Source organism: Mustelus asterias, chromosome 1 (genome assembly GCF_964213995.1).
Source record: "Mustelus asterias chromosome 1, sMusAst1.hap1.1, whole genome shotgun sequence".
In the NCBI taxonomy this organism is placed as follows: Eukaryota; Metazoa; Chordata; class Chondrichthyes; order Carcharhiniformes; family Triakidae; genus Mustelus; species Mustelus asterias.
In genome coordinates, this window is record NC_135801.1 from 51165988 (window position 1) to 51180629 (window position 14642).

The following is a 14642-nucleotide window of genomic DNA, read 5'->3' on the forward strand; positions in this document are numbered from 1 at the left end:
AGAGAGTGCAGAATGTAATGCCACAGTCATAGATGGGGTGTAGAGAAAGATCAACTTATTGCAAGGTAGATCCATTCAAAAGTCTGATGGCAGCAGGGAAGAAGCTGTTCTTGAGTCGGTTGGTACGTGACCTCAGACTTTCGTATCTTTTTCCCGAAGGAAGAAGGTGGAAGAGAGAATGTCTGGGGTGCGTGGGGTCCTTAATTATGCTGGCTGCTTTGCCGAGGCAGCGGATGGGAGGCTGGTTTGCGTGATGGATTGGGCTATATTCACAACCTTTTGTAGTTTCTTGTGGTCTTGGACAGAGCAGGAGCCATACCAAGCTGTGATACAACTAAAAAAAATGCTTTCTATGGTGCATGTGTAAAAGTTGGTGAGAGTCATAGCTGACGTGCCAAATTTCCTTAGTCTTCTGAGAAAGTAGAGGCGTTGGTGGGCTTTCTTAACTATAGTGTCGGCATGGAGGGACCAGGGCAAGTTGTTGTTGATCTGGACACCTAAGAACTTGAAGCTCTCAATCTTTTTTATTTTGTCCCTGTAGATGTAGACAGGGGCATGTTCTCCTCTACGCTTCCTGAAGTCGATGATGATCTCTAGTTTTGTTGACATTGAGGGAGAGACTATTGTCGCTGCACCAGTTCACCAGATTCTCTATCTCATTCTTGTACTGTCTCATCATTGTTTGAGATCCGACCCACTACGGTGGTGTCATTAGCAAACTTGAAAATCGAGTTGGAAGGGAATTTGGCTATGCAGTCATAGTGTATAAGGAGTACAGTAGGGGGCTGAGAGCACAGCCTTGTGGGGCACCGGTGTTGAGGATGATCGTGGAGGAGGTATTGCTGCCTATCCTTACTGATTGTGGTCTGTGGGTTAGGAAGTTCAGGATCCAGTCGCAGAGGGAGGAGCTGAGGCTCAGGCCACAGAGTTTCGAGATGAGTTTCGTAGCAATAATGGTGTTGAACGCTGAGCTGTAGTCAATAAATGGGAGTCTGACATAGGTGTCTTTGTTATGTAGGTGTTCCAGGGTTGAGTACAGGGCCAGGGAGATGGCGTCTGCCGTAGACCTGTTGCGGCGGTAGGCAAACTAGTGGATCCAGGCATCCAGGAGGCTGGAATTGATTCTTTCAATGCCTTTTGAAGCACTTCATAATTCATTCCTCAGAATAGACATAAACAACACTGATACGAAGTTAAATTTATTTTATTGAATAAAACATAAAATTAACACTTCACAGAAAGCAAGAAAAGGATTACTTGAGAGAGAGAGAAAAGAGAGTGACCAGCAAAAGCTAGTCTTGATACATACTCCAACCGTACACACGTACGGCCTCAACCGAGATATTGGGTTCATGTCACACTATCTGTAACCCCCACAGTTGCCTGGACCTGCAGAGTTTCACTGGCTGTCTTGTCTGGAGACAATACACATCTTTTTAGCCTGTCTTGATGCTCTCTCCACTCACGTTTTTTTTCTTAAAGACTTGATTAGTTGTAAGTATTCGCATTCCAACCATTATACATGTAAATTGAGTCTGTGTCTTTATATGCCCTGTTTGTGAACAGAATTCCCACTCACCTGAAGAAGGGGCTTGGAGCTCCGAAAGCTTGTGCGGCTTTTGCTACCAAATAAACCTGTTGGACTTTAACCTGGTGTTGTTAAACTTCTTACTGTCTTAAAATGTGGCCAAGTTAGCTTTAAAGCTTAGCATAGTTAGTTACCTAGGTAGAAATATCTTCAAATGAAGTCTTTTGCATTTACTGAAGCAAACCATACATGACATTTCCTGCAATTCCATGTGCTTTAATTTTACATAGTAGTCTGTTATGTGAGACCTTGTCAAAAGCCTTCTGAAAGTCGAAATAAATCACATCCACTGGTTCTGCTCGGTCAACTCTACTAGTTACATCCTCAAAGAATTCCAATAGATTTGTCAAGCATGATTTTCCTTTTGTAAATCCATGCTGACTTTGTCTGATTATAGCACTGCCTTCCAAATGCTGAGTTATGAAATCCTTGATAATGGACTCTAGCAATTTCCCCAATACCAACGTTAAGGCCACTGGTCTATAGTTCCCTGTTTTCTCTCTACCTCCCTTTTTGAATAGCAGTCTTACATTAGCTATCCTCCAATTTGTAGGAACTATTCCAGAGTCCAAAGAATTTTGGAAAATAACCACCAATGGATCTACTATTTCCAGGGCGACTTCCTTAAGTACTCTGGGATGAAGATTATCAGGACCAGGAGAGTTATCCACCTTCAATCCCATCAATTTCCCCAAAACCATTTCTCTACTAATGCCGATTTCCTTCAGCTCCTCACTAAAACTTGTTTCTCTCAGAACTTCTAGTAAGAAAAGTTCAAATTTACTTCCTCAGCCAATTCTTTATTCCTTGTTATGAATTTTCCCGTTTCTAACTGTAAGGAGCCTACATTTGTTTTTATCAATCTTTTTCTATTTACATATCTATAGAAACTTTTAGTCTATTTTTACGTTCTCTGCTAGCTTACTTTCAAACTCTATTTTTTCTTTCTTAATCAATCCCTTGGTCCTTCTTTGCTGAATTTTAAAATGCTCCCAATCCTCAGGCCTATTGTTTTCTCTTGCCCATTTGTATGCTTCTTCCTTGAATCTGATACTATCTCTAATTTCCCTTGTAAGCCATGGTTTGGCCACAATTCCCTTATCACTCTTGCGCCAAACAAGAATAAACAACTTTTGGAGTTCACCTATTCGTTCTTTAAATGTCTGCCACTGCCTGTTCACTGTCTTTCTTTTCAGTAATGTTTCCCAGTCCATCATGGCCAATTCATGCCTCATACCATCATAGTTACCTTTATTGAGATTCAAGACCTTGGTCTCAGAATCAACTACATCATTATCCACCTTGACTAAGAACTCTACCATATTATGGTCACTCGTATTGGAATGCCTTCATTTTTTTCTTTAACATCTTTGCTTTAGCCATGGATGCTTCTTTCGCTCTTACAGTCTTTCTGCCTCTCTGGAATGTATTTTAGTTGGGAGGAATTGACAATCTCCTTAAACATCTGTCACTGATCATCAACTGTCCTCCTTTTAGTCTTCCTGTCCAGTCGACTGGAATCCAATTTGTCCTCGTGCCTATGTAATTACCTTTATTTAACTCCAGAATGTCAATGTGGGACTCCAGTTTCTCACCCTGAAACTGAATTTGAAATTCTAGCATACTATGGTCACTTAACAAGAGGTCATTAATTAATCCCTGCTCATTACACATTACCAAATCCAAAATAGCCTGCTGTCTGGTTGGTTCAGCAACATTGCTCCAAGAAACAATCCTTAATACATTCAATGAATTCTCCTTCGAGACTACCTGTGCCAATTTGATTAATCCAGTCTATATGCGTATTAAAATCACCCATGATTACGATTACATTTCTCCCCCCACCCCTGCCATGCCTTTCCTACAAGGCTCCAGTATTTCCTCATTCATACTGTGTCCCACTGCGGAACTACTATTTGGGGACATATATATTACTCCCATCAGGAACTTCTTTTCCTTGCTATTTCTGATTTCTACCTGGACTAATTCTACGTCTTGATCTCCAGTGCTTATATCATTTCTCACTATGGCTTTGATCTCTTCTTTCATTAACAAAGCTACACCACCTTCATTTCTGTCTATCCTCCCGAAATACTGAGCACCCTGACATATATTAAATTCCCAAACCTGGTTTCCCTGTGACCACATCTCAGTAATTGTCACCAAATCATACCATTTGTCTCTACTGGTTCTATTAACTCATTAATTTTATTCTGAATGCTTTGTGCATTCAGTTGCAAAGCCTTTAGGTTTGTTCTATTATCAAATTTCCCTACTCTATGATTTCTCGGTGTAATATGATGTTCACATGTTCTGTCCCTTATATTTTCTGGTAACAATCAGCCTCATTACTAACCTGCACTCCTACCTTCTAACTTTGATTTTTAAAATTTTCCATGTAACTTAACCCCCCCCCCCCCTTTTAGTTTAAAGCCTTGTTTACAGCCTGAATTATGTGATTCACCAGGACCCTGGTCCCAGCATGATTCAGGTGGAGTCCATCCCACTGGAACAGTTCCCTCCTTCCCCAGTACTGGTGCCAATATCCCATGAATTCAAACCCATTTCTTCCACACCAATCTTTGAGCCATACATTTACCTCTTTAGTCTTATTGACCCTGTGCCAATTAACTTGTGGCTCAGGTAGAAATCCAGAAATTATTACCTTTTTATTTCTGCTTTTTAATTTAGCCCCTAGCTGCTCTTATTTCTTCAGCAGAATCTCCATCCTTGTTTTCCCTCTATCGTTGGTACCTACGTGGACCACGACAACTGGTCTTCCACTTCCACTCCAAGTTCCTCTGTAGCCCTGATGTAATATCCCGATCCCTGGCATCAGGTAAGCAACACAGCCTTCGGGATTCTTATCCTGGCCACAGAGAACAGTGTCTATGCCTCTATCTATATTATCCCCGATTATGATTATATTTCTACCCCCGCCCCCACTTGAGTGGCTCCCTGTATCATGGTGCTGTGATCAGTTTGCTCATCCTCCCTACAGTGCCCACCCGTCAAGCAAGAATCTCAAACTTGTTGGACAAGGGCTGAGGTTCCTGCAACCCTACCTCCTGGATCCCTCTACCTGCTTCACTTGTAGTCACACTGTCCACTGGCCGAATTCATGGTAGTTAATCGATGGGTTATGATGTCTCCAGAATCACAGTGTTCCGGTAACACTTTCTCCTCCCTGATAAGTCACTGTGTCCAGAGGTTGGATTCCAGCTTATCAACTCTGGGCCGGAGTTCCTTGATGTGGAGACGCCGGCGTTGGACTGGGGTAAACACAGTAAGAAGTCTCACAACACCAGGTTAAAGTCCAACAGGTTTATTTGGTGGCAAAAGCCACTAGCTTTCGGAGCGCTGCTCCTTCCTCCTGACGAAGGAGCAGCGCTCCGAAAGCTAGTGGCTTTTGCCACCAAATAAACCTGTTGGACTTTAACCTGGTGTTGTGAGACTTCTTACCGGAGTTCCTTGATCAGCCAACACTTGCTGCAGATGTGGTCATTAGGAACCACAATGAGGTCCACCAGCTCCCACGTCATGCAGGTAAAACACATTGCCTGGCCCTGCATCACTATCTGATTTAATTAGTTAAATAAATCAGTGGTTTATTTAGACTTTCAGAAGGCTTTCGACAAGGCCTCACATAGCAGACTGCTATGTAAAGTAATAGCGTATAGGATTGCGGATAGTATCTTGAGATGGATAGAAAGCTGGCTAGCAAAGAGTTGGCATGTGTGGGTCTTTTTTCAATTGGCAAGTAGTGACTGGTGGGGTACCCGCAGGGATCTGTACTAAGACCCCAACTATTCACATTATATATTAATGATTTGGAAGAGGGAACTAAATGTGTTATCTCCAAATTTGCAGATGATACAAAGTTGGGTGGGAGGGTGAACTGTGAGGAGGATGCAGAGATGCTTCAGCGTGATTTGGACGGGCTGAGTGAGTGGACATATGCATGGCAGATGCAGTATAATGTGGGGTTATCCACTTCGGTAGCAATAATAAGACAAATTATTACTTGAATGGATATAAATTGAGAGAAATGGATACTCAGTGCGACCTTGGTGTCCTTATACATCAGTCGCTGAAAATAAGTGCGCAAGTACAGCAGGCAGTAAGACGGTAAATGGTATGTTGGCCTTCATAGCGAGAGGATTTGAGTATAGGAATAGGGATGTTTTACTGCAATTGTACAGGGTGTTGGTGAGGCCACACCTGGAGTATTGTGTGCAGTTTTGGTGTCCTTGACTGTGGAAGGATATCCTTGCTATAGAGGGAGTGTAGCGAAGGTTTACCAGGCTGATTCCTGGGATGGCAGGTTTGTCATATGAGGAGAGACTAAGTTGGTTCGGATTATCTTCATTGGAGTTAAATGAGAGGGGATCTCATAGAAACTTATAAAATTCTAACAGGATTAGACAAGGTAGGTTCAGAAAGAATATTCCCAATGCTAGGGCAGTCCAGAACTAGGAGATCACAGCTTGAGGATAAGGGGTAAAACTTTTTGGACTTTGGTGAGAAGTTTCTTCACCCAGTGAGTGGTGAATCTGTGGAATTCACTACCACAGAAAGTATTTGAGGCCAAAACATTGTGTAATTTCAAGAAGAAATTAGATGTAACTCTTGGGGCTAAAGATATCTTGGCTAAAAGGATCAAGGGATATGGGGTGAGGCGGGATCAGGATATTGAACTTGATGATCAGCCATGATCAAAATGAAGAGTTGAATGGCCTACTCCTATTTTCTATGTTTTTATGTCATTTGATTTTAATTTGTTTTTTACATTTCTGACTGGACTTTAGATTTTTTGAATCCGGAAAATATTTCTCCCTTTTACTTTTAACCTGAAAGCAATTTAGAATGAGTATTTTAAATTAGCAGCTACTTACCAAACAATGAACTCCCACACTTGCCTCAACTCCAGATATCCACTCTCTGCAGTTAGCACTCATAGTATCATAGAATCCCTACAGTGCAGAAGGAGGCCCATCAAGTCTGCACCGACAACAATCCCACCCAGGCCCTATCCTGTCACCCCACGTATTTATCCTGCTCGACTCCCTGGCACTAAGGGTCAATTTATCATGGCCAATTGGCCTAACCTGCACATCTTTGGAGTGTGGGAGGAAACCGGAGCACCCAGGGGAAACTCACACAGACACAGGGAGAACATGCAAACTCCGCACTGACAGTGACCTGAGGCTGGAATCGAAGCCGGGTCCCTGAGGCAACAGTGCTAACCACTGTGCCACCGTGCCGCCCACTGTACAGTTTGAGGCATGTATTTTATACACTCGGCCTCCTTTTTTCAGAAACCAGTCTTAACTGGTTTCTAACTGCCTCAATTAACTCTCCTGGCTTGTCCCGCTAAGATTTTCTTTTACTCCCTTTAGCCTGAAAGATATTTAAATATTTGTGTTGGATATTTGTGTTTGATTTTCAGGCAAGAGATTAACGCTTAATTCCACACTAATGAGGTATTCCGAGAATCAGTGCTTGGGGCCACAGCTATTCATAATCTGTATTAATGATGAATGTGGGGATTAAATATAGTGTTTCCAAGTTCACAGATGAGACAAAACAAGGTGGCAGTGTGAGGAGGATGCAAAGAAATTTCAGGGGATTTGGAGAGGCTGTATGTGGGTTAAAAAATCGGCAGATGGAATACAATGTGGAGAAACGTGAGGTCATCGAATAGAGTATTTCTTCAATGTACTCATTGGAGTTTAGAAAAATGAGAAACAGCCTTATTAAGACATTTAGGATTATCAGGGTGCTTAACAAGGTAGATGCTCAGAGGTTGCTTCCCTTTGTGGGAGAGTCTAGGACCAAAGGGCATAACCTCAGAGATGAGGAGGAATTTCTTCTCTCAGAAGGTAGTAAAGTTGCGGATTTCTTTACACTGTAGAGGCTGTGTTATTAAGTATGTTCAAGCTATGTTTGTATGTATGGTATGTTGACCTTTATTACAAGAGGATTTGAGTATAGGAGTAAAGATGTCTTGCTGCAAAAAATATTGGTGAGACCACATTTGGAGTATTTGGGACAGTTATGGTTTCCATACCTAAGGAAAGATGTATGCCATTTCGGACTGAGATGAGGAGGAATTTCTTTACTTAGAGGTTGTAGATTCTTTGCAATTCTCTGCTTGAGGGCTGTGGAGACTCAGTCGCTGAGTTTGTTCAAGACTGTGGTCAATAGATTTCTACATATTAAAACATCAAGGGATACAGGGATGGTGCACGAAAATGGGTTGAAGTAAATAAATGGGGCGGCACGGTAGCACAGTGGTTAACACTGCTGCTTCACAGCTCCAGGGTCCCAGGTTCGATTCCCGGCTCAGGTCACTGTCTGTGTGGAGTTTGCACATTCTCCTCGTGTCTGCGTGGGTTTCCTCCGGGTGCTCCGGTTTCCTCCCACAGTCCAAAGATGTGCGGGTTAGGTTGATTGGCCAGGTTAAAAATTGCCCCTTAGAGTCCTGAGATGCGTAGGTTAGAAGGATTAGCGGGAAAATATGTGGGGGTAGGGCCTGGGTGGGATTGTGGTCGGTGCAGACTTGATGGGCCGAATGGCCTCTTTCTGCACTGTAGGGTTTCTATGATTCTAAATAAGCAGCCATGATCCCACTGAATGGAAGAGCGGGCTTGAAGCGCTGAATGGCTTCCTCCTATTTCTTATGTTCTTCTAAGGCATGGCCACCAATAGTGATGCAATTAAAATTGAATGGTCATGTTTTAGATCAATAATAGCAACTACATGAAGTACTGGAGCCAAGCAGACCCATGGTTTTGCTCTCCTTCCAGGAACCTAAACTTTGAGAAGAGATTGTAATTGAGAAAATGCTAGAATCCATTATTTAGGAGGTAGTAGCAGAACATTTTAAGAAAATCATAATACTATCAGGTTCAGTCATGTGATTTTGTGAAAGGGAAATTTTGTTTGACACATTTATTAGAATTTTTTGAGGATGTCACAAGCAGGACAGATATAGGGGAACCAGTAGATGTGCATTTGGATCTCCGAAAGGCATGAAGGAAGGTGCTATACACAAGGTCACTGCACGAGGTAGGTAAGTGATCATGTTGTTAATGGTGATATATTAGCACGGATAGAGAATTAGCTAAGTGGGCGGCACAGTGGTTAGTACTGCTGCCTCTCACCCTGGATTCGATTCCCAACTTGGGTCACTGTCTGTGTGCAGTTTGCACATTCTCCCCATGATTGCTTGGTTTCCTCCGGGTGCTCCGGTTTCCTCCCACAGTCCAAAGATGTGCGGGTTAGGTTGTTTGGACATGTCTAAATTAACCCTTAGTGTCCCAGGATGTGATAGGTTAGAGGGATTAGCAGGGTAACTAAGTGGGGATAGGGCCTGGGTGGGATTGTTGTCGGTGCAGACTCGATGGGCTGAATGGCCGCCTCCTGCACTGTAGGGTTTCTATGATTCTATGAAGTTACAGGAAGCAGAGAGTTGGGATAGATTGCTGATTTTCAGGTTGGCAGATTGTAACTTGTGGCGTGTAACAGGAATCAGTGCTTGGGCCCACTTGGATGAAGGGACCAACTGTATTGTAGCTAGATTTGTTGATTGTAGGAAGTTGGATAGGAAAGCAAGTTGTGAGGATGCAAAGGGATATAGATAGATTAAGTGAGTTGACAAATCTGGCAGATGATGTATAATGTGAAGAAATGTGAGGTTGTCCACTTTGGCAGGAAGAATAGTAAAGCAGAGTAGTATTTAAATTGAGAGAAATTGCCGAATATTGCAGTAGCAAGGAGTCTGGATGTCTTTGTATAGGACTCTCAGCAGGTTAGCATGAAGGTACAGCAAGCAATTGGGAAGGCAAGTAGAATGTTGGCCTTTATCACAAGAGGATTGGAATATGATGAAACGTGATGGGCCAAATAGCCTTCTGGGCTGTCGCAGTTATGTGATCCTGTTCTTTTTTTAATCATGAAGTTGGGGATTTGAGGCATATTTGAAGGGAATGGGTGACAATCTCTTGACTGATTTCATTGATGGATATATAGCTGGTTACAACAGTTCAGATGACTTATTTCAGAATTGTACATGCTCAATACTGTTGGCTGGAAATAGACACTTTGACCCGTATATTATAGCTCTTTTACCAAGATGCTCGCTCTTGTGTGACGAACTGATGGCAGAGAGTCAACTCGTGATTATATTTAAATAAACTTTGTTTTTATTACAATACTTTTGGTACCAAACTGGAACAAAACACCTTCACTAAATGAAACTTCTTTAACTTAATCAAAAACTACTCTAGCACGTTAATCTAAGACCTGAATGCAACCCGTGAGATTGAACTGGCTAGGCTCACTCCTCGGGATACAAATCTTGTTCTTGGATCTTGGCTGAGTTCCGAACTCAGGAACTTTCACATGGCGAACGTTGGTATCAAGTCTCCGCAGATTCTCCACTATATCCTTGTTGTATCTCTCCTGTCGACACCGAGTCTTTGCTGGCGGGGTTTCTAGGATTCCCCTCTTGTCTCCTTTTGGTGCCTTTCCAGAAATTTCCCTGGCAGCCAGCAAATGGGATTACAAAGTCCAAATATGGAAGACGCCAGGAGTACCTGTAGATCTGTATTCCCAGGTGTGCGGAACATACGTAGTCATTCCATATATAGCGTCAGTGTATCTGGCAAGCATCCATAACGTTGTCCTTACAGACAAAGCCGGGAGTCTCAGGTCATAGCTCCCAGAACATGTCTGAGCTTGCCTTAAACTCTCTCTCCTTGGCTTATTCTAATTTCCATCAAGCCTGGCTGTTGGCCTCCTGGCCACAATATCTACTTGTTTCTTCTTGGATTACTTTCCAAGTTCAATGGGCGAGTGTGTTAAAGCTATTTTAATGCTGTTGTGAAGGTGGCCATAAGGCACTAAGCTGTGCTTTTAGATATTGTCTTTGTAAATGAATGACAATGCCATTAATGCAATTAAAAACTGGAATATTGGAAGAACACCCACAAGGAATATTAGAAGAACACCCATTCCATCACTCTTGTCGCAGTCCTGTAAATATTTTCCCTTTAATTTATTTTTGGAAGTTGCCTTTGAATCTGTTGCCGTTTACCTTTTAGGTAATGCATTCTAAATCACAGTAACTAGCTTTGATTTCTCTGTTCAATCTCTCCAGCAATGTGCCTGTACCACCAGTACGACATTGAGAGCTTCCATCCAGTTTTCCAATATGCAGAACATGTCACTTGGACTCTTGTGGAAACCTCACAATAACAGTTCATTGTTGTGAACTCCATCCTATAGCTTTTTGCAGTGCAGCATGTTTGGGCTAATGCAATGGGCTATCTTTGAGAGAGGCTCACTTGTGAATCCATTATCATTAGCCTCTGTTCAGCAGATGATATTTTGCTCATTTATTTTCCTTTGTTTTTACAATCAGTATTTATTTCAACAGGTCCAAAATTTGTCTGGAGGTGAATTGCAACGTGTGGCTCTGGCTCTTTGCCTAGGTAAGCCAGCTGATGTCTACCTGATTGATGAGCCATCAGCATACCTGGATTCTGAACAGCGTCTAATGGCTGGAAGGGTAATAAAACGGTGAGTATTTTTTGGAAACCCAAATGTGTTAACCATTTGTGTCAACTTGGCTCAGTTGGTTGTACTTTCCAAACTGATTTCAGACTTGAGCACATAATTTAGACAGACACTTATTGACAGTGTTGATTCTGGGCGGCACGGTGGTACAGTGGTTAGTACTGCTGCCTCACAGCGCCAGGGACCCAGGTTCAATTCTGGCCTCGGGTGACTGTGTGGGGTTTGTACGTTCTCCCTGTGTCTGCGTAGATTTCCTCCGGGTGCTCCGGTTTCTTCCCACACTCCAAAGATGTGCAGGTTAGGTGGATTGACCATGCTAAATTGCCTCTTAGTGTCCGAAGATGTGTAGATTAGGGGCATTAGTAGGGTAAATAATTGGGGTTACAGGAAACAGGTCTGGGTGGGATTGCCCCTTAGTAGTAAGGGGATTATGTGGGGTTTCAAGGATGGGGCTCGGGTGGGATTGTTATCAGTGCAGATTCGATGGGCTGAATGGCCTCCTTCTGCACTGTAGGGATTCTATGATAAGGCATTAAACCAATGTGCTGACTGCCTGTTCATACTGGAAGAAGAGTTTGGAGTTTCTCAATGTCCTGACAATACTCCTGTGTCAACGTTGCCCAAAGTGGATTATTTGCTCATCTTATATTTTTCAAAATTAGTTATTGTAATTTTAGAATGCATTACCTAAAAGGGTAACGGCAACAGATTGAAAAGCAACTTCCAAAACGAAATTGGAAAAATTCTTAAAGGGAAAACATTTACAGGGCTGTGACAAAAGAGTGATGGAATGGGACGAAATGGATAACTCTATCAAAGAACAGCACAGACCTCCCTCTGTGCTTCTATGATACGTACATTCATTTGCTACAGTGTGATCTTGCTGTGTATGATAACTGGCTGTTGTATTTGCCTGCATAACCAGTGTGACGGATGTCTTGTAGATGCTACACATTTTTGCCACCCTGGGTTGGTGGTGGAGGAAGTCAATATTTTTTAAGAGGGTGGATAATGTCGAGCTTCTTGTGTTGTTGGAACTGCACTCACCCAGACAAGCAGGGAGTATTTCATCCAGTGAAGAGATTTCCCCCTGATTCCTACTGACTTCAGTTTTGTAAGGCTCCAAGATGCCACATTCGGTCAGGTGGTACCTTGATGTCACCGTCAACTCACTTCTTGAGTGGAACTCAACTTGAGTTGGAACTCAAACTGAGTGTCACTAAGCAGGTTATTGTTGAGTAAACAAAAATAGAAAATGCTGGTAAATCTCACTAGGTCTGACAGCATCTGTGGAGAGAGAATAGAACCAACATTTCGGGTCTGGATGACTCTTCATCAGGGCTGGAAACAACTAGAAATAGAATGAGATTTATACGTGTGTGTGTAGGGTAGGGTAGGGGAGTGTTGGTGGCATAGTGGGGGTGCTGGATAGAGGGTCAGTGATAGGTGGAGGTTATGGAGAGATTTCACAAAGATGTCATGGGCAAAAGGACAAAGGAAATGTAAATGGTGGTGATCTTGGCTAAGAAGAGTGGCACATTAAAAGATCACAATGTATTAATAGCAGAAAGAAGGTAAGTAGCGTGTCAAAGGACAACCTGGAACAGTTAACAGATGGCCCTGGTGGGGTGGGTGTGGGAGGGGACCAGTAAGAAAAAAGGATGGAAAGCGGAGTTTTTTTAAAAAAATGGAAAAATGAATCATAGAATCCCTACAGTGCAGAAGGAGGCCATTCGGCCCATCGAGTCTGCACTGACCACAATCCCACCCAGCCTATAGCCCCACATATTTACCCTGCTAGTCCCCCTCTCAGTAAGTGGCAATTTAGCATGGCCAATCAACCTGACCCACACATCTTTGGAGTGTGGGAGGAAACTGGAGGAAACTCACACAGACACTGGGAGAATGTGCAAACTCCACACAGTAACCCAAGCCAGGAATCAAACCTGGATCCCTGGTGCTGTGAGGCAGTAGTGCTAACCACTGTGCCACCATGCCACTACCCAATGGAAGAAATGAAAAAAAAAATGATGGAAATGGGGTGAAGGTGGAGAAGGGAATTCATAGTCTGAAGTTGTTGAACTCAGTGTTAAGTCCGGAAGACTGTAAAACCTCTATCGGAAGATGAGGTGCTGTTCCTCCAGTTTGTGTTGGGCTTCACTGGAACATTGCAACAGGCCAAGGATGGACATGAGAATAGGATAGTTTTGTTAAAATGGCAAGCGACAGGAAGGTCTGGGTTCTACTTGCAGATGGAACGAAGGTGTTCTGCAAAGTGGTCACCCGATCTGCATTTAGTCTCTCCGATGTAGAATAGACTGCATTGGGAACAGTGAATGCAGTAGACCAGATTCAAGGAAGTACATATGAAGCACTGCTTCACCTGGAAAGAGTTTGGGCCGTGGGATGATGAGCAAGGAGGAGTTAAAGGAGCATGTGTTGCACCTTCTGCAATTGTATGGGAAGGTGCCATGGGCAGGGGATTTGTTTGGGTGATAGGAGAGTGGAACAGGGTATCCCAGAGGGAACGGTCCCTGTGGAATGCTGACGGGAGTGAGAGGAAGATGTGTTTGGTGGTGGCATCATGCTGGAGTTGGTGAAAATGGCAGAGGCTGGTGGGGTGAAAAGTTGCTGAGTAAGTGCCACTTGATAGGACTTTTGATGACTAATCCCTGGTAATTTGCCAAATTGGATTTGTCCTGCCTTTTGTAGACAGGACATACCTGGGTCATTTTACATGTTGCCAGATAGTTGCCAGAGTTGTAGCTATACTGGAACAGCTTGACCAGAGGCACTGCTAGATCTGGACTGGGGCCGGGAGGGGTGGGTTGGTGGAATGCCGTGTCCGCGAGTTGGGTTGGGTAGTTAGAAGAAGTTTTAATTCTTCTAACTTTTCAGATTGTAATCCTGGAGGAACCATTCAAAGTTTGTGACTTAAATCACATTTTTAGATGGTTCCCAGCGTGGGCCAATCACCCAGAAGAAGTTAGCACTTAGTCTTGCGAACCCTTACCTGTAAAGTTCCAATAGAGATTCCCCAGCACATCTTTGAGAGAGCTGCCAAATCCAACGCTGGGGAACTCAGAAGTTATAGCCCAATATTTTATTAGGCTACCATGAAATGGCTGTATTTTTCTGCCCCCCCCCCTTATTAGTTTACTAAATTGTTAATAGAACATAGAAGAGTACAGCACAAAACAGGCCCTTCGGACCATGATGTTGTGCTGAGCTTTATCTGAAACCAAGATCAAGCTATCCCACTCCCTATCATCCTGGTGTGCTCCATGTGCCTATCCAATAACCGCTTAAATGTTCCTAAAGTGTCTGACTCCACTATCACTGCAGGCAGTCCATTCCACACCCCAACCACTCTCTGAGTAAAGAACCTACCTCGGACATCCTTCCTATATCTCCCACCATGAACCCTATAGTTATGCCCCCTAGTAATAGCTCCATCCACCCGAAGAAATAG

The 14642-nt window shown here is 43.2% G+C and overlaps 1 protein-coding gene across 4 annotated transcripts in view; it reads left to right on the forward strand.

The window, feature by feature from the left end:
• abce1 (ATP-binding cassette, sub-family E (OABP), member 1) overlaps positions 1–14642 on the forward strand; it is a 60334-nt gene that overhangs the window by 38994 nt on the left and 6698 nt on the right. For all 4 annotated transcript variants that reach the window (XM_078212100.1, XM_078212105.1, XM_078212101.1 and 1 more), the window contains one exon: positions 11031–11173. In XM_078212100.1, the coding sequence (XP_078068226.1) occupies positions 11031–11173 (143 nt within the window). The remainder of the gene's footprint in view (positions 1–11030; positions 11174–14642) is intronic.